Below are 17,624 nucleotides of genomic sequence, written 5' to 3' on the forward strand. Positions count from 1 at the left end.
AATTCATTGTTCACCACAACTTTATAGAACATAACTACCATGAGTGACAAAAATCAACTATACTGGGATTTTGATTGTATAATAGAGATGAATAGAACCTGGAAGTGGCAGTGGTGAGCAAGTAGACTTCCAACTCCCCTGCCTTGACCAGTGAGCTGAGGGGAATGAGTGGAGGTGCAGCCAGTACTGGAAAGGGTGGCCCAAGAGTCTGTGTCTTTAGGGAAAGCCAGGTTTCAGTGACAGCTAGAAGGTGGAAGGAGTGGGAGAGGAACCGATTTAGGATGAAGGGAAGTTTATTGCTTATAGAACCAGCATTCCAGAGGGCACAGTGGAAGGTGGGTGGTATTTGATTGGAATTTTTCAGGGAGAGTTGAAGGGGTTGGGAATGAGGAATCAAGTGATGGGGGATGGACAGTGAGATTTGGATGATGACCCTCAGGGTGTTCAGAATGATTGGGATGTGCAGGGTGTGCTGGGTGAGAAAATGTTCATCACTGAATGGAGGCTACCACCTGTTAGGTATGTTACATGGGGAATTACTTCTCAAGTATGGTTTGGATTAGATAGCCTCCAAGGTATTTTCTAAATTTTCTAAATCTCCAAGCAGTCCAGTTGGGGAAGCAAGATAACATGTAACCAATTGCCCGGTTGTGCAGTACAGACTGTAAATGCTTTCAGAAGTTCAAAGCGTCTAGAGGGGTAGGGTTGGGAGGGTTCCTGGTAGCATCAGACCTTGAAGGAGGCTTGTTTGGAGGCAAGTGTGTGGGACGTGGAAGAGAGCCCCGAACTGAGGGCCCTGCTCAAGGCTCAGCTCTGCTACTCGCTATCTTTGTGGCCTCCAGGCTTCCGTTTCCCTGTTTGTAAAAGGATGTGAGGCAGTCAGTAGTTTTCTATTCCCCTTTTTTTAAGTTTCCTTCTCAGACATTAATCCATTTTCAGGAACATTGGAGTCAAGATGCATTGGGACACTTGCAGTCATTAAGCTTTTGAATCATTTAAATTAGGGATCCTATCTGGGAAGTGGACATGTGCCTAGTCAACTGATTCCTCTCTTTATTTCCTTTAGGTTCTGAGGACTTTTGTTGAGTCCTCTCTACAAATTGATGAGCAAGGCAGCTTCCTTCCAGCCATCAGATGTGTACCTGTATGTATCTCTCCACCTGTGCCAGTTCTGACTTTTAGAAGTGCCCATAGATCAGTCATTCAGCAAGCATTTTTATATCCATGTATGTCCTCTAGCTCTCCGTACTGCCACCTTATTACTTGTGATTGTGTAGGCTTTCAAGTTCCAGTTAGCCTTATTTCAGGGTCTGGCTTTACCCCTCGGGAGTTGGACTTCTGTCCCAAAAATCAAGGGGCACTTTGGGAAAAATATACTCTAATTATTAACATTTACCATCTCTGCTGTATTGTTGACTCTGGAACTTTTGAGAGGGAAGCAAAGTCCCCACCCTATAGATATTGTCATTAAGGTATGTCCACACCCACAATTAGCAACCCTGGGGTAACTGGGGGTTAGGGGAAAGAGCAGTGTCTTTAAAGAGAGCTGGCCTGTATTTAAATCCTCACTCCTACCTACTAGCTGCGTGATCAAGGAGGAAGTTACATAGGCTTTCTAAGCTTCAGTTTGCATATCTATAAAATGAGAATTAGACTTGCACTGCCAACCCTGTAAGGTTCTTGTGAGGAAGGCACCTTGTCAACCTCCAAGTGCTCTATAAGAATGAAGTATTAGAACACTAGTTAAGACGCTTCATTGTGTTGGCATAACACAATTAGAAACAGAGACCATGAAAGGAGGAAGGGCCAGACCATTTAAAAAAGGATTCATCTGGAATGATGTGGGATTAATGTTTCTCAGTCTGCCTGGAACGCCTGGGATTGGGATTGTCATCACTGTAGTTTGGGCTCAGTACAGGGCAAAAAAAGACACCGTGGGGCTACTCTGAACTCTGAGCTTGTGGTTTTCTGGTAATTTCATATTGTCTCTGAATCTTTCCTCCTGAGGCCCCAGGAGTTAATCAATTCCAGGGCTTGGAACCCTGATGGCAATGGAGCATTTTAACGAATGAAGCTTCATAGAGGCATCACTGGAGGAAAGTGTGTTTGATCCATCCTGACACTAATGGTCTCTGGTTCCTGCAGATCTCCGCCCTGAAGTACCAGACAGTCCTCCAGGCTCTGACCCAGGAAGGCAGTGGAGTAGAGCCAGCCGGTGAGCCTTCTTGCTAACCCCAGGCACGCTTAGAACTTTGAGTCTCTGTCAGTGTGAGGATGACCTGACTCAGGCCTTAGTCAATCACGCTTCTCTTGTGCTCCCTTCAAAGGATTCTAGAGGCTTAACTGTGTGATCACAGGCACTGGGCTCATACATCAGAAGCCCCAGGCCCTGCTTCCAGCTCTGCTGCTGATTTCTTAGGTTATTTTGAGCAAGTTATTTAGTCTCTGTTTCTATTTTTCAGTCTCTGAAGTTTGAATAATAATATCTACCTTACCTAGCTTGAAGATTGTTGTGTGGAGCAGATAGAATATCCCTGAAAGCACTTTGAAAGAAAGCCAATGTCAATTGTTATTCTCAGTTCTTTTCCTACTTTACTGGGTTGTTTTTTCAGTCATCTTCCCTGGGTCTCTGTTTCCTATGCTGTAAAAAGGGAAGAATATTTACCTTTTGATCTCCTAGAGAGAAAGAGAGGGAGATCAGAAAAAGTAGTTTACGGAGTACTAAGAGAAGAAGAAAGACACCGGTTTGGGCTCATCTCCCCGTGCTTAAAGTGCTCGATTGACATTTCAGGTGGGGTTTTCTTTATTCTGGCCAATCTGCCATGACACCAAGTCAGAATATTCAACAACAGCCCCTCCCCCTTGTCCTGAGATCTTGGAGTGAGGACCCTTTCTCTTCCAAACCTCCAAGATCAACCATGGTCCCAGAGGAGCCTGAATCCTCATGTCTCTCCACACTTTTAAACTGGTGCTCATTCCTACCCCAGAGACCAGTGCAAAAAATTTTGAGAAGCCTGTAAGAACAAAATGTCATGGAATTTGTGGAAAGAATCACAGAATTTCAAAGGCGGAAAAGTCCTCAATGGCCATCTAGTCCAAGCCATACCTGAAAGTGAAGCTTCTCTACAACACATTCAGCTTTTCTTGACGGCCTCCCATTAGAGAGTATCCATAACCTTCCAAGGCAGCCCTTTCCATCTTCTAGAGTGCCAGTTGTTAGGAGGTTTTCTGGACATCAAGCCCACAGTGGCTTCTTTGCAACTTTCATGCATGCTCCTCAGTTCCGCGATCTGGAGAACAAGTTGAATCGTCTTCCATGAGATACTGGAAGACAGTTATCACGTCTCCCTTGCCCTCAGCAGGTCTTCCTTTCTACAGGCTAAACACCTCCAATTTCTTTATCTGGTATAAATTTAAAGTCTTTCTCATTATTATCCTTGGACACCCTTCCCTTATGTCTATCCTTTTTTTGGGGGGGGGAGGGCAGGGAAGAGGGAATTGGGGTTATGTGACTTACGCAGGGTCACACAGCTAGTAAGTGGCTGAAGCCAGATTTGAACTCAGGTCCTTCTGACTCCAGGGCCAGTGCTCTGTCCACTGAACCATCGAGCTGCCCCATCTCTATCCTTAATTCACACCCAGAATAGAACTCTCCACTCCAGAGGCTGCATGGCTGGGCCCAAGAACCACTGTATCATCCCTTTCCTAGCACTGGATATTATGCCTCTTAATAAATAGAGCCCAAGATGGCATTCATTTTCTTGGCTGCTCTGTCACCCTGTTGACTCTAAGGGATCTTGCAGTCCCTGAACGCCCAGATGTCTTGTAGATAGACTGCTGTCTAGTCATTTCTCATCTTTTACTTGTACAGTTGAATTTTCAGATCTGTTCATCCTTACATCTTTTTTGACTAAGCCCAGTGTTCTGACTTATCAAGTTCTTTTTGAATCCTGACATGATCGTCAAATATATTATCTATCCCTCCCAGCTTTGTGTCACCTGCAGCTTTGATAATGGTGCCACTTACTTATTTATTGGACAGACCAATGAAATCACTACAGTGCAGAGCCAATTACAGATCTGTGGGACAGACCACTGAAAACCCGGATTATATTAAACCATTAATGCCTGAGTTCAGCCGTTACACTAGTTCTGAATCTGCCTTACTGTTGTATAGGCAACATCTCTCCATCTTGTTTGTAAGCTTAGCATGAGAGAATTTATCAAGTGCTTTGTTAAGATCTAGGTAAACTGTATAACATGCCCCTGCACCCTCTCTTAGTAATCCTGTCCAAAAGGAAATAAAGTTAGTCTGACATGACCTGTTTTTGATGAAGCCATGATAGCTCTTTGTCATTACTGCTTTCTTTTCAAGATGTTCACTAACCATCCCTTTAATAACATGTTGTAGCATTTTCTCAGAAATTAAAAATAAAGCTCATTGGCCTACAGGCAGACTCCCTTCTCTTTTTTAAAAAATTCGGGCTGTTTACCTTCTCTACTCCTATTTTTTTTCCACAATCTTTCTTTTTTAAAAATATTTTTGGTGCTTTTGCTTCTTTTATCATTTTCTAGTAACCCTATCTCTACCCTGGAGCCTTCCTTTGTGGCAAAGAGAAGCCCCCACGAGGCAGCATTTGCAGCTTTCCGGGTCTGTGGTACAGACTCTGTAAGTGTGTCTCATCAGTCCTCTGGAAGTGAGATTCCCGTTCCCTCTTGCTGCCTTCCTAAGTCTCTTGGTGGTGTTTTTCTTTACATGATTGCTCTGTGGCCCTCCAGAGATGCCCGATAGAGGCTCAGCAGTCACACATGCTAGTTTTTTCAGCCCCCAAGGATATAGTTCTGCTGGGCCAAGTCCCTTGAATTTGTCGGGGGCACCCCGGAGCTCTTTAACTTTCTCCTTATTGAGTTTGGGAATCACTTCTCTGTTAGCTGTGTTTGTCCTGTCCCTCTCCGTCCAAAGAGCGTTCTTGCCAAAAACACAATAAAAATTCAGTCATTGCCTTCTCTCTGTTGTCTTCTCTGATCAGTGATCCTTCTGCTGCTTTGACCCACCTTTATTTCTCAGTATATATTTTTTTCAGAACCACCTTTGAGTTGTCCTTCACTTTTGTGAAGGACTTGTGGGTGTGTCAGGCTTCTTTTTCCTTGATTTGGCCATCCTCTGTGGTGAGGTCTCTTGGCCTTTTTGTGTCATGGGCTTCTCTGAATAACATGGTCTTTTGAAAATTCACCATTGAAGGGAAGGAAATGCTAAGTTTCAGTCAGAGGTTAGTGAAAAACAAGGTTGTAATTTTTTCTCATCATAGGTCACAGACCTCCTGAAAATCCCTGTCCAGACCCTTCTGGGCCGGTTAAAAGCCCTGCTGTGTGTTGCACAGTACACATGTGTACCCAGTTTATCCCTTCCCCTCCTTTTCTCTCTCAAACCCTTTTGACTAGAGGTACAAGACTCCAAGTAAATCCATCCCTGCCAACCTTTCCTGAGGTGCGGTCGCTCTCGGCCCAGAGCTTGTCATTTCTGTATTTTAAGTTGTGGCCTAAAATCCAAGTCCCTCTCTCAGATACCATCTTTTTGACTTCTTCACTTTTCGAATTGTTCTCCTTTTTATTAGGAACTTAACAATCATCAGCAACCATAAACATTTGAATATACACAGAAGAACCCAGAAAGATGGAAGAGATACCTTCTATTCTTCCTTCTCAGAGCTTCTGCTCAGCGAAGGTAATATCTTGCAGGGGAATAGAGTCAGGACCTGAGTTCGAATCCTGAATCTTAGACATCCTACCTGTGTGATCTTGGGCAAATCATAGAACTTCCCTGAACCTCAGTCTCCTCATTGGAGAAAGGAGGTGGTTTGTGCTGGAGTGCCTGAGGTCCTTTCCACTTTGACATCTGTGATCCTACTTCAGTTCAGTTCCCTTTCTGTGTTTGAATCTAGCCCTTAGGGTCTCCACACATGAGCCAGCAGCCTTCCGGACAATTCCAATGCCACACATCCCTTTCCCAGCTCCTCTTGCTTCTTTCCCACCTCTTCTCCTTCCAGAGGAGAAGCACAAGTTTCTGCTCCTTGAGTGTCTTTGGGCTCTCTTTTTGGTTCTAACTTGCTACTGAGTGACCACTCGTGCAAATTGGGAGGGGGCTCAGTTCCTTTCAGCCTCAGCCTCAGCATTTATTCCTGCCTCTCTCTTCTTTCCTTGAAATCAGCCAGCATTTTCCTTTAGCTGTTTCACCTACACACGTCATAAGCCTCAGACGTCAGCATCAGCTACATAAAAACTACACCCAAAACTGGTGATTGGACTTCCTAGGAATTGAATGTTTAGGAATTTCCCACCATATTCCCTTCTGCTCTCTACTGAGCCAGAGCTAATGGGCTGTGACCTCTGACATTTCTCTTTGCTTTTCTCAGTGGGTCAGGATTGGGGCTATTCCTGTCCTCTAATGACTCTGACCACAGTGGAGAAGGGCTGCACACCTCAGGAACTGCTGAGTTCTCCAGTCACTGTAGGCAGGATTGTTTGATTTTATCTCCTGACTTTGAGGAGCAGGGGACCATAATTATTCACTGACAATGGGAAAATACATCCTTTAAAAAAAAAAGTCAGTTATTGTGCAATCCTCTCCTCTGGACGCAGAAGGGAAATAATTGTTTTAGCCTGCATCAGACCATTGTTGTGGGGAGAAAATTCCTGTCAGCATTGAGCTAGATCTTGGCTTTTTGGGGGCTCCCTCCATAGACATGGCTGGGGAAAAGGCAGAACAAATTCCTGTCTAATTCAGGGATAGGGAGAGTCAGCTCAACAAGTTGGACCCCAAACTAGCGGTGTAAATTACTGTTGTTGTTGTTCATCCTTTGTTCTCAAAGAAGACCAGGACATCAGGAAGGTGATGCCATGCCTTGCAAGTGAATTGGATTTACATGAGAGAGGGCTGTGCACATCACCAACCTCACGCTCTCCTCCAGAGCCATCTGGGTCCAGTGGCCAGATTTCGATTGGGATGACCAGAGATGGCCCTGGATGCACTGGGAGGGTCTGAATTAAAGAGGTCCTTGCAGCCCCCCAAGAGCCCTTGCTCCTTTTAAAATACAGCGATGGTGTTGACTTAGTAATTTAGATTTTAAACTATAGGCTTGTTCTAGTATTGATAGGTCTCTTTTTCTCTCGGTTGCAGGTGATAGTCTGGAGGTGCTCAGAGCCCAAGAGGAATGGGAAGCCGTGGAAAATATTCAGCCAGGAGCAGGTAAGTGCAGGAAGTTCGGGCCCTGTGTGCCTTAACTACAGGAAGCAGTGAGATGGGGCCAAGGCTGCTTCCATCTTCTCATCTTTCCTCTACAACTTGACGCCTCAGAGCAGAGGTTCCCAAGCTTTTGGCAAGATATCTGTTCTTCCACATGCCAACGGAGCATTGTGCTTCTGATTTAGTCTATGCCATCTGAGATGCCACACAAAATTGTTCTTCAATTCAGAAAGGTTGGAAGTCACTAAATCAGAAGAGATTCTCTTCCCGAGTCTCAGTCTCCTCACCTGTCCAAAGGGGAGAACGAATACTCTTCAATTCCTGCCTCAGGGTTGTGAGGATGAGCCAGTAAATGAGCAGCTCTGGCATCCTCCTGGCGTGCCTCTGGGGAATAGTTGTAGGCAGCCCTTTGAAGGTCTGGGAGGTGGGAGGGTAAACTGGGGAGCCAGGGCTTTCCTGGGGGGAGAGAACAGCTCCAGCCCTGCCCTGTAGACTCCATCTTGAAAGGGATATAACTTAAGTAAGTCCTCATCAGTTAAGACTTACTTGTCAGCTAACAGCTTGCTTAGCTGAAATGAACAGGATGGGGGGCGGGGGGACAGGACACACCAAAGTCAAATTTCCCCCTTCTTTGACTCCCTCTTCCCTAGCCTAAGGTCTGGGCTGCTGTGGTAAGTCAGACAAGGAAATCAGAAGGGTCCCTACGTCTGGTGAACAGGCTGAGGGAGGCCCAGCAGTGCCTGCATGTTTTCAGTCCTCCGGGGTTTTTCCACATGGGTTGTTAAGCAGAGGTCGGGTGGATAAGACTCTGGGCTGTGAGTCAGGACCACAGGTAGCTATACAAGCGTGCTTTGAGACAGGCTGTGCACCCTGGAGCTGGATCTTCTTTGTGTGCAGGCCGCTGGCAGAGCCCAGACAGACCCGGGCAGCTGATTTCCTTCAACGAGGCCCTCCAGCACTTCCAGGCAGCTGACCTCTCCATTTGCAGGGTACGGCCATGTTGTGGTTTAAGACTAAAGCAAGCCAGCTTCTCTTCAGGCTCCACATTTACATCACAGGACCAAGAGAAAGCAGCCAAGCAGAGGGAAGGGCCTCCTGTGTGTGGTTGCTGCAGAATTGGTCTCTGGGCCCAGAGTGAGCAAGAACTCAGCTGAGTCATTATTATGTAATCTGTGGGGATGGGAAAAGAATCAGAAAGTACCAGCTGAGGCTCCCAGGAGTCTCCTGAGTGGCCAGGGGTCACCTTTAGAGCGATGAGGACTTCAGAAACCCTTGTCTCGTCTAGGACAAAGGGAGTGAAGGGAGTCCTTGAGAACAGGAGTGGGGCTGTGCTGGAGGAGCGCCGGCCGGCCACCGAGAAGAGCCAGCAGCAGCTGTGAAAGGGTGGCATTCTTGGGCAGTGGAAGGCTGTGCCATGGATACACTTGACCCTGGGTTTCTTAGCTTAGGAAGTGCATCATGATGTGGGTCCTGTGGTTGTGTGTGTGTGTGTGTGTATAAAACTATATTTTAGTAAAACCGGTTTCATCTGTAATTCTGTTATGTGTTTCTTGCATTTAAAAACATGATTGTGAGATAGAGGTTTCACCAGACTGCCAAAAGGGACCATGACACAAAAGATTAAGAGGTCCCCGGGCTAGCGTGAGCGTGCTACAGAGCCTGGTCATACTTGTCTATGTGGAAAGGAGAGAAACCCATGGAGCAGACTACCAGGAAAGCATGCACTAACACATACCTGGCCACATGGGGTCTTTCCCACAGATGCTTCTCAACAGCCACAGTACGGTATGAAGAGTCAAGATAGTCGTTACTCCTGTTTCCAGAAAAGTCTAAAAAGAGTACCAAAAGCTGAGCAGTATGTGGTGGGGCCTGAGCTTGAGGGGAATTTTTGGCAGCAAAGTGCTTAGGACTTAGCTGGGTTCATGCCCCAAGATCCAGCAAGGGCCTTCGAAGTCCTTTTCCAGTTCTCTGGCCCAGGATCCAGTCCTTTGCGGGGCTCTCGGGACCCCACTGAGCCCCTGCTTGCTGGTAAATGGATTTGATTCCTTCTTTCCTTTCCTCAGGAGAAGGTCCAGTCAGCAGTTTCCCGGAGAGGGCTCTCTGCTCTCTTTCGCTGCCTCTTTGGGCCCCCCCAGCTGCGCGATGGCCTGCAGGAAGAACGAGATTTAATCCTGGCCATCGCCCAGTGTAAGTGACCGCTCCATAGAGCCAGGACCCAGGGTGGCATAGCTGTCCTCTCCCGGGGGGTGGGAAGGGACCTGTTCTCTACTCCACTTTGTCTGCCCTCAGATGCCTGTAAAGATGTGGTGCAGGTGGGGGGAGAGGTCCACTCGCCTCCTTATCTCCTGTCAGGTATAAGCATGGAGGCCTTTTTGGGTAGTTAGGAAGGTGGGCAGCTGCTAAAGGTTTGGGCAGAAGATGGGCCTTGAGCCTGCCTCTGGCCTGGCCTGGCTTCAGATCGGGGATGTCTCAGCTTACCACCTTGGAGCTCTTCTCCCTCTTGGGGAGCTGGCATGGGGGAAGCATGCAGGAAAGAAAAGGGACTTCTGTGTTTTATGAGCTAGGCGGCCTAGATCACGAAGACCCTGTGCACAGCCGTGTCCTTCAGACCATCTATAAGAAGCTCACGGGTTCCAGATTTGACTGTGCCCTCTATGGAGCCCACTGGGAAGAGCTGGGCTTTCAAGGTAAGAAGAGCAGAGAGTGGAGCTGAAAGGGCCCTTGTCCCCCACTCCACATCCAGCTGGAGGCCTGCAGTGGCAGAGCCCACCCTGAGGCACAGCCAGAGAGGGGTTGCTGGGCCTTGGTGGGGTAGAAGGAGAGATGGGGCTCATCTCTATAAGTGGAGTAGTGAGTGTGGGGCCTGGAGGGCAGCAGTCACGTGACTGTCTGAGCCAAGGGGGAGGGGGAGGCTAATGAAACAATTTGTTTCTTTCTTTTAACTGGTAAATAGAAAGGACTTGTACAGGACTTTGGACCTTTCCTTTGATTCCGAGTAGGAACACACCAAAATTATCTGCCCATTTTGTCTTGGTCTGTAAAAGTAGGGGAGCTGCTCCCAGATCATTGGGGTAACCAGATTTGACCCAGTGTTTGCTGCACCATGCCCATTACCTTCTTAGAACCATGCAAGATAATGGTCAAGGAATGGCACTGGGGAAGAGGGCCCTCCTTTGGGCATTGTCTAGGACCTTGCGGGGAGGGGAGGTATGAGGGATCAGTGAGTTCCTGAGTCTTCTACCCCCAGGTAAGACCCATCCTTCAGCTTCCTACTGCACTGGTCACTCTCCACTTCTCCAAAACTTGTATGTTGCAGGATCAAACCCAGCCACAGACCTTCGAGGGGCAGGCTTCCTGGCCCTCCTGCATCTGCTCTACCTTGTGATGGACTCAAAAACCCTTCTGCTAGCCCATGAAATTTTCCGGCTTTCCCAGCACCACATCCAGGTACGGCTGGCCTGGGTATCTGTGGATGTCCACCCGTGTCCTAACTGGCGCTGCGGCTAGTCCTGGGTCGAGTGAGGGGTTTGGGGGACGTTCACAGCAGGCCACAGGCCTGGGTAGCCTTACTGTAACCCCAGACGGGGGCCTCCTATAAGCCTGAATTAATGTTCCATGGTAGAATTCCTGTCCTTTCCACTTTTCAGTCGTTTGCGTGAATCTTTGTTCTCTGACCCTAAAAGGGGAAAGTGAGCATTTTATATAAAGTAAAAGCATTGCCCGAGGTCACACCCAGGAGCAGCATCTGAGAGCTCTAAGGCCCACTCTCTGCCCAAGCCGTCCCGTCGGGGCGTGTTAATGACAGGGGAAGGTCCCCATTATTCAGTGGGGTAGTCAGGGCCCTCTTTTGCTGTCATAGTCCAGCTTCAGACTTGGTGAGCCCAGATGAGTCACTGCCCCACTCGGGGACCCTAGCGTCTTCAATTCAGCAGGCCTTTATTAAGCACCGACTGCGTACGAGGCACGGTGCTAGTTGTCTTTGTCAAGAGTCGAGTTCTTGTTACCTCCAAGATAAAATAGAGCCCCCTTGTTGGCATTTAAATCCCTTCTCGCTGCCTCCCTTCTTAGAATCCATGGTAGATGTGAAGCCTTCCTGATTTCCTCCTCCTCCACCCTTCGCCCTCCCCACTGCCGGGGGGGGGGGCCCTTCTCCCGTTGTCCTGATCTCTCTCTGGCCACTGGACCCAGATGGCTCCAGAGGAGAAAGCGAGTCTGCTGACTTTGCACAGCCCTGCCTCACTTCAATCCAGTTCACTGGCGTCACCTCCCTGATGCCATGGTCCTCTTCAAGAACAAAGGACACACAACAACAAAGCCGCCTCCCACTTACTTTGCATTCACTCTCGTATTTTTGGGGTTTACATCCTTGTGTGCATGTTCTCTCCCCAACGGACTCCAAATCCTTGAGGTCAGGGAATGTTCTGCCCTTGCCTCTGGATTCCCGGTGCCTAGCACACGGACACAATGCTTCAATGCTCGGTTGATTGGTTCAGAGAGAACATGAAGGTTTATGTGATTTGGAGGAGTGTTTAGAGCCATCTGGAAGGAAGGGACAGAAAAAGAGGGATTACATTTTGTCAGAAACCCAAGGATTTAGCTCAGATCATTTGGTTCCAAAGGCATTCTCTGCTGTAAATAGCAAAGTGCACTTTTATTTCCATGAATAAAATTCTTCCTGCATTACCATTTATTTATTTTAAATAAGGATAATATCATTGGTAGGGTGGTTCACTTCTCCTGGAAATCAAATGGGAAGCCATTCTGAAAGCACATTTCTAGCTCGCTCAGCTTTGGAGACTTTTTTCTCTTATTGTTTTTCTCTGAGGCTTTAGGGGAAACCACATCTAGTTCTCTTGCCTCTGGTGTTTTCATCATGACCTTGGGTCTAGAGGTAGAGGCCTGGAGTTCAAATACTGCTTTTTTTTCCCCTTTTTATGTCATCTTGGATATCATTTTCCCTCTCTGGGCCTCAGCGTCCACAGGTGTAAAACGAAGGGGTTGGATTACATTCTCCTTCAGCCCATGACCCTGTTTCCTGCCGTGTGCATTGTTAGCTCCAGCATCCAGGGCGGAAGTGAAAATGCCTAAGTAGTTCTTACACAACTGTTTGCCCCCAAAACATCGACCTTTGTGGCATTTTTTCTTATTGCAACCCTCTGTTCAGAAAAGGGAAAGACCAGAATGTCTTGTCTTTGTGACTGTGCTGTCCCAGAACAAAGCTCTAAGCTGGTTTCTGAAGAATCGTGGTCTCCTAAGAAAAAAACTCTGACTCCTTGTATGTGGAATCCAGCCTGCTTTGTCTTCAGTGTCGATTATGGCCTGTGAACAAAATGATTCACAGTAGCTAGATGGCCTGTGTTCACTGAGGCTGCCTGTAGGCCCTTCAGGGCAGAGGAGACTGAGAGAGGACCTCACCGCTGCTATCGTGGATTCAGTGATGTTCATTGTCTTCAACAAAGGAGTCTGGGGAATGAGGACCACTTAATTTTCTATATCCAGGTGTCTGAGCCATCTAAATGGATTAGGGATAAATTTGGATAAGTTTGGGGCACCCAGCCTAAGGAATGACCCCAGGATCTCCTCTGGAGTTTGCTAAATGTGTTTGAAAGAGCACCTTCTCCTCAAGGGACTTGGGCCTCACCCCAGGCTCCTTTAGGCCCAGCTCTTTGGAGCAGTGTACCTGATCCAATTGGTCTTGAATAGCAGGCAGCCACTATCACATAATAAAGTTCTTCAGGGCAGAGAGGTTTTGGTTTTTTTTTTGGTTTTTTTTTTTTTTTGGTGAGGCAGTTGGGGTTAAGTGACTTGCCCAGGGTCACACAGCTAGAAAGTGTCAAGTATCTGAGGCCAGATTTGAACTCAGGTCCTCCTGACTCCAGGACCGGTTCTCTATCCACTGTGCCACCTAGCTGCCCCTCAGTTTTGCTTTTAAATTGGTTTTGGTCTTAAATTTTAGAAACTTGCTCCTAAGTTATTTTTTGCTCTTTAAAATGTATCTTATGATAATACCTTAAATTTGAATAGGACCTTACAGTTTTAGAAGTGTCGTCACATACTATCTCATTAGGTACTTACAACAACAACCCTGTGAATGAGATAGGTATGGTAGATATTATCCCCATTTCACAGATGAGGAAACAGGCTTAGAAACTTGACACGACTTGTCCAAGATCACAGAGTTGGTCAGTAATTGATTTTAGGTTAGATCCTAGGCGTCCTGATTCCTAGCCCAGTGTCCCATGGAATCCATTAGGCCACCTTGGTATCTTGCTTAACCCTATGCTTGTGACATATTTGAAAAGGAGTTCAGCCTGTTCTTGGTAGCTGGTAGTAACGGATGGTGCTAACCATAAGGAGAAATGATCCCCCATCTCTGCCCACCTTTGGGTGGAGGGACTACTTCACGGTGAAACAGCCAGAGACCAAGAGTGGAAAGGAGAGACTCTAAGGCCCTGAGCCGCCTCTTCAGAGTCCGTTGCTGAATATTTGGGAATTGACCCTTTCTTATATTGCCCCCTCATCTTTAGGGGCATGGGGTGACACATAGGGAGTGTGGCTGGACGTTGGGTTCAGATTCCACCCTAACGAAGTGGAGCTCATGGAAATGGTGGTGGCATGATGGCCCCAAAGCTGTTCTAGAATGTAGAAATTGGGGGGAAAGGCAGCAGAGAGCTAGTGCTGCCCCTGACTTGATGTCGTTTCTGTTCCAGCACTTTCCCTTCTGCGTGATGTCGGTAAACATCACTCGAATAGTGATCCAGGCCCTCCGGGAAGAGTGCCTCTCCAAGTGAGTCCCCAGGCAGCTCTCATGGAAGATTAGCTGGCTCGAGGAGGCTTGGCACGTTTGAGGACCGGTTGGCAAGACCATCCCTTATCCCCCTCCGGTGCCGTAACTAGCCACTTATGGGCATGGAGTCTGTGGTAAAGTCCATACTTACTGCTCTGCTCAGCACTGCTGCTGAGGGGAGCCTTTCTTTAGCGAGAGTAAGTTCATTTTAGGCACCCTGGGCTTTGCTGGAGAAAGTAAGTGGCATTAGCCCGTGCCACGCACAACCTGGGAACCATCAGAAAATGGCCTCTGTTTGTGGCTGTTTTGACTAACGAACGGGAGGTGAGATGCAGACGTAGGATGGGAAGAATGGCAGCTCTGGAGGTTTTCCCTTGCATTAACAGGTAGTAGAAGAATAACTTGCAGAGCTTTTAAAAGTCAGTGACTCCCATTCTCCTTCACTGTTGTGTAGGGAATGTAATCGGCAGCACACGGTGATCCCTGTAGTGAATAACCTGTATGCAGCCACCTTCCTCCGCCTTGCCTACGTCTGGAGGACACAGCAGAAAACCATTCTAGACTCCAGCTTTGTTCTTAAAGGTATGGACCAGACCAGGCGGGGCTTCCATCTCCCCCCAGGGGAACCTGAGAATCCTCAAGGCCAGTTCTTTCAGCTGTAGGGTCTATAAGATATCTGGTCTTTCTCTGCCTTTACACCAGTTCTATATCAGACTTCCTTTATGACTGGTGTGTCTCTTAGACCTGCTTCTTTTTCTTTTGCCACTGTTTCTGTCTTCTTCACTGTCTATACCCCACTTTTCTAGTTTCTCTTGGTTCCCAACGTGCCCCAGTACTGCTCTCATACCTAGTTCTGAATTTGGTACCTTTGAAAAGACCTTTCTGCTGTCTTCTCTTGAAGCTTCCTCATTTGGAACACCCAGAGCTTCCAGAGTCCAGGAATATTTTCCCAGGCTATTACCTTCAGGGTCCTGGGCTTTCTAGCTGCATGGGCCAGCCTAAAGGCTTATCTCAGATGAAAGAGCTGTCAGATCCTTTTATCTGGATTGGATAAAAGGGTCTCTCCACTGTTATCCATTCCAGACCTGGAAATACTGGCCAAAAAGAATCCAAAACAGCTGCTCCGGAACCTGGACGCCTACTTGACCAAAGGCACCGAAGGGCTGTCTCTGATGGAGTTGTCAGGAGCACAGAATGTCTCTGGGTCAGACGACAACTACCCCAAGAACCTCACCTTCACAGGAGTATGCGACCTACAGCTGGACACAACAGAGAGAGTGCAGGCTGTTTGACTCCAGAGGCCCCACGATTTAGATGCCAGAGCTTGGAGATCCTGAGGAGCCCATGCAGGCCATCACCTCGGAATAGCTTGGTTAGGCCTGCTCAACCCTTTTCTCTATTGGTGAGGTATAGCTTTTAGAGGGAGAATCCTGGCCTGGAGACCCCCCGGCTGTGGGTCAGATCCATGGGATGCACAGGCATCCAAACTTAGAAATGGCCCCACTCCATGGAGTTTATATGCCCAGTCCTGCTTCGAAATTCGGCAGAGACGATGGGTGGATTTAAGCTTTGCTTTGCAGAATATTTGTGTGAAGGATGGGGAGAATTGAGGTAAGAGACATGAACTTATGATCAAGAACAGACCAACAGAAGACTCATTCCCTGGGCATAAGAGCTTTCCAGGCTCTCATTGATTAGGAGCAAAATTAGTTTGAGCCTGAAGAGAAGCTGTCTAGAAGAAAAGAAAAAAGGTAGTAATAGCAGCCACCCCAGGAAACAGCAGCAGTCAGCAGAAGCCTGGCCCAAGGGAGGCTTGCCTGAGGGCACCTTCTGCTATTCTGTCTGTCAGGGCTGAGCGGCTCCTCCAGGCTGACGGCCCCTGCCCCTGTGTACCACCCCACGACTGCCACCTTTGGGGTTCGGTGATAGTGCTACAAATGGTCAGGCGGGGGAAGGACCAGCGTTCGCACGAGCAGTTTTCAAATAAAAAATGATTGTCAAAGTTTTAGGATCTCACAGAATTTTTATTTTCCTTGCATTAATTTTCTAAGTATATTAGAATTAGAAGCAGCAGCAGCAGCAGCACAGAAGGGGGGCTCAGTACTGAGGAAGCCGTCTTGTACATTGCTCTTTGTAGCTATGGTCTGTAAGGGTCTTGGGTAAGGGATGTGTTTGCCTTTTGCCCTGGTCAAACGTGAGTTATTGAGTCACATGGAACCCACACCCTCAAAGGCCCCAGAAACACCCTCGGTTAAAGTAGGGGAACCAGGAACTGTGTAGAGAGAAAATGGAAACCCAGGTTGTCTTGCAGAAGGGGTTCAGAACTACTCCTTCGTGTTGTCCTCTGCCTGACTTTTCCTCCAGTTGCCATTGAGATAACCCTTGATCAGGCATGCAGAGCTCTGGGCTCACAACCAGGTGAGGATTCAGCCCCGCCCTAGGTTGGTCTTAAGATTTCCCCTTCTCCTCTCCACCTCCTTAAACTGCTGTCTGTTACAGCCCAGGCCTCTACTCCTCCAGAACATAAGCCTCCCCCTCAATTCCCACCAATCTGTCTGGGAAAGGAATGTCCAAGCACACAAATTCCAGCCGTTCAAAACTGCCCTAATAAAGACTTTGTCTTTTAAACAGGAACTTGAGTCTACCCTGGAATTTGCTCCAGGCTGATATGAACTGGTTTTAAGGACTAATTTCTTGTTTATCTCCTCTAATTCTCACTATCTAGGGCCTTACCAGACCAGCTAGAACAACAGAGGGTTTACTCAGAAGTGTAGAAATTGGAGAAACTTGGAGAAAAACGGTATTTTGTACTTAATTTTAAGGGCTGTATGTGGTTTTTCCTTTCCCTCTAAAAAGCCACGTGCTGCTCTCGGAGACAGTGATCTATTTCCATGGGGCCCCACTCGCTTTCTGAAATGTTCTGGACCAAAGTGCCTTCCCCGGCCATCCACCCTCCCTCATAGAGGTTAGAGTAGAAGCCTCTGCGTGGCAGGCATGACTCTTTTGTATTTTTATCCTTAGTACTTAGCACAGTGCTTGGCACATTGGGAACACTTAATAAATGCCTTTTTGTTCATTACTTTGGTGACAAGTCAGGAGTAACAGTGAAGAGTACCTGGGATCACCTCATATTTACACCTAGATCAAATAATCAGTAACAGTTCTCAGGTTACAGAAAGTTCCCGTATGAATCTTCCAGATGCTGGACTCCAGATCTACGGCTAAGCCTCCAGCTAAATATATCAGCCCAGAGACGGCAGTTTGGTCTGGAGTAATTCAAGTAAAAAGGTGGCCCTATTGAATGTAGCATTTTTCTGTTTCATGCCTATTTCAGGGGTGCTGTTCTCACCCCCATTTCTCTGTGTCATTGCTGTATAAAATAGATCTTCTATTAACACATGTGAGACATGGAATCCTAAAGCTAGGGGGGACCTTGGAGACCACTTTGTCCATCCCCTTCATTTTAGAGATGAAGGAAATGGAGAGAAGTTGAAACTCGCCCGCCCACTGTTTCTGAGCTAGTTAAAGGCTAGGCCAAAACTGGAACCTGTGTCTTTATGATGTCTCCTTCATCCAGCTTTCTCTTCCCAGAAT

General features: G+C 47.4%; 1 protein-coding gene across 1 annotated transcript; it reads left to right on the forward strand.

Annotated features, from left to right (window-relative positions):
- The first annotated feature begins 1,045 nt into the window (after window positions 1-1,045).
- On the forward strand, window positions 1,046-16,038 carry ELMOD3 (ELMO domain containing 3). The gene is made up of 11 exons (XM_027860431.1): window positions 1,046-1,144; window positions 2,146-2,215; window positions 5,616-5,725; window positions 7,178-7,246; window positions 8,141-8,232; window positions 9,307-9,430; window positions 9,808-9,930; window positions 10,560-10,690; window positions 13,954-14,030; window positions 14,485-14,612; window positions 15,114-16,038. The coding sequence occupies exons 1-11, from the start codon at window positions 1,135-1,137 to the stop codon at window positions 15,320-15,322; spliced, it is 1,143 nt and encodes a 380-aa protein (XP_027716232.1). The 5' UTR covers window positions 1,046-1,134; the 3' UTR covers window positions 15,323-16,038.
- The last annotated feature ends 1,586 nt before the right edge of the window (window positions 16,039-17,624 follow it).

The sequence above is a fragment of the Vombatus ursinus genome, unplaced genomic scaffold (genome assembly GCF_900497805.2).
Source record: "Vombatus ursinus unplaced genomic scaffold, bare-nosed wombat genome assembly UNPS02014181.1, whole genome shotgun sequence".
Taxonomy (NCBI): Eukaryota; Metazoa; Chordata; class Mammalia; order Diprotodontia; family Vombatidae; genus Vombatus; species Vombatus ursinus.

What these genes read in the sequence shown, in the direction of transcription:
- ELMOD3 (XM_027860431.1), top strand. An exon ending in AGAGCTTCTGCTCAGCGAAG is followed by an intron (nt 5,726 to 7,177) that starts GTAATATCTTGC and finishes TCTCGGTTGCAG; the next exon opens with GTGATAGTCTGGAGGTGCTC. An exon ending in CGGGAAGAGTGCCTCTCCAA is followed by an intron (nt 14,031 to 14,484) that starts GTGAGTCCCCAG and finishes ACTGTTGTGTAG; the next exon opens with GGAATGTAATCGGCAGCACA.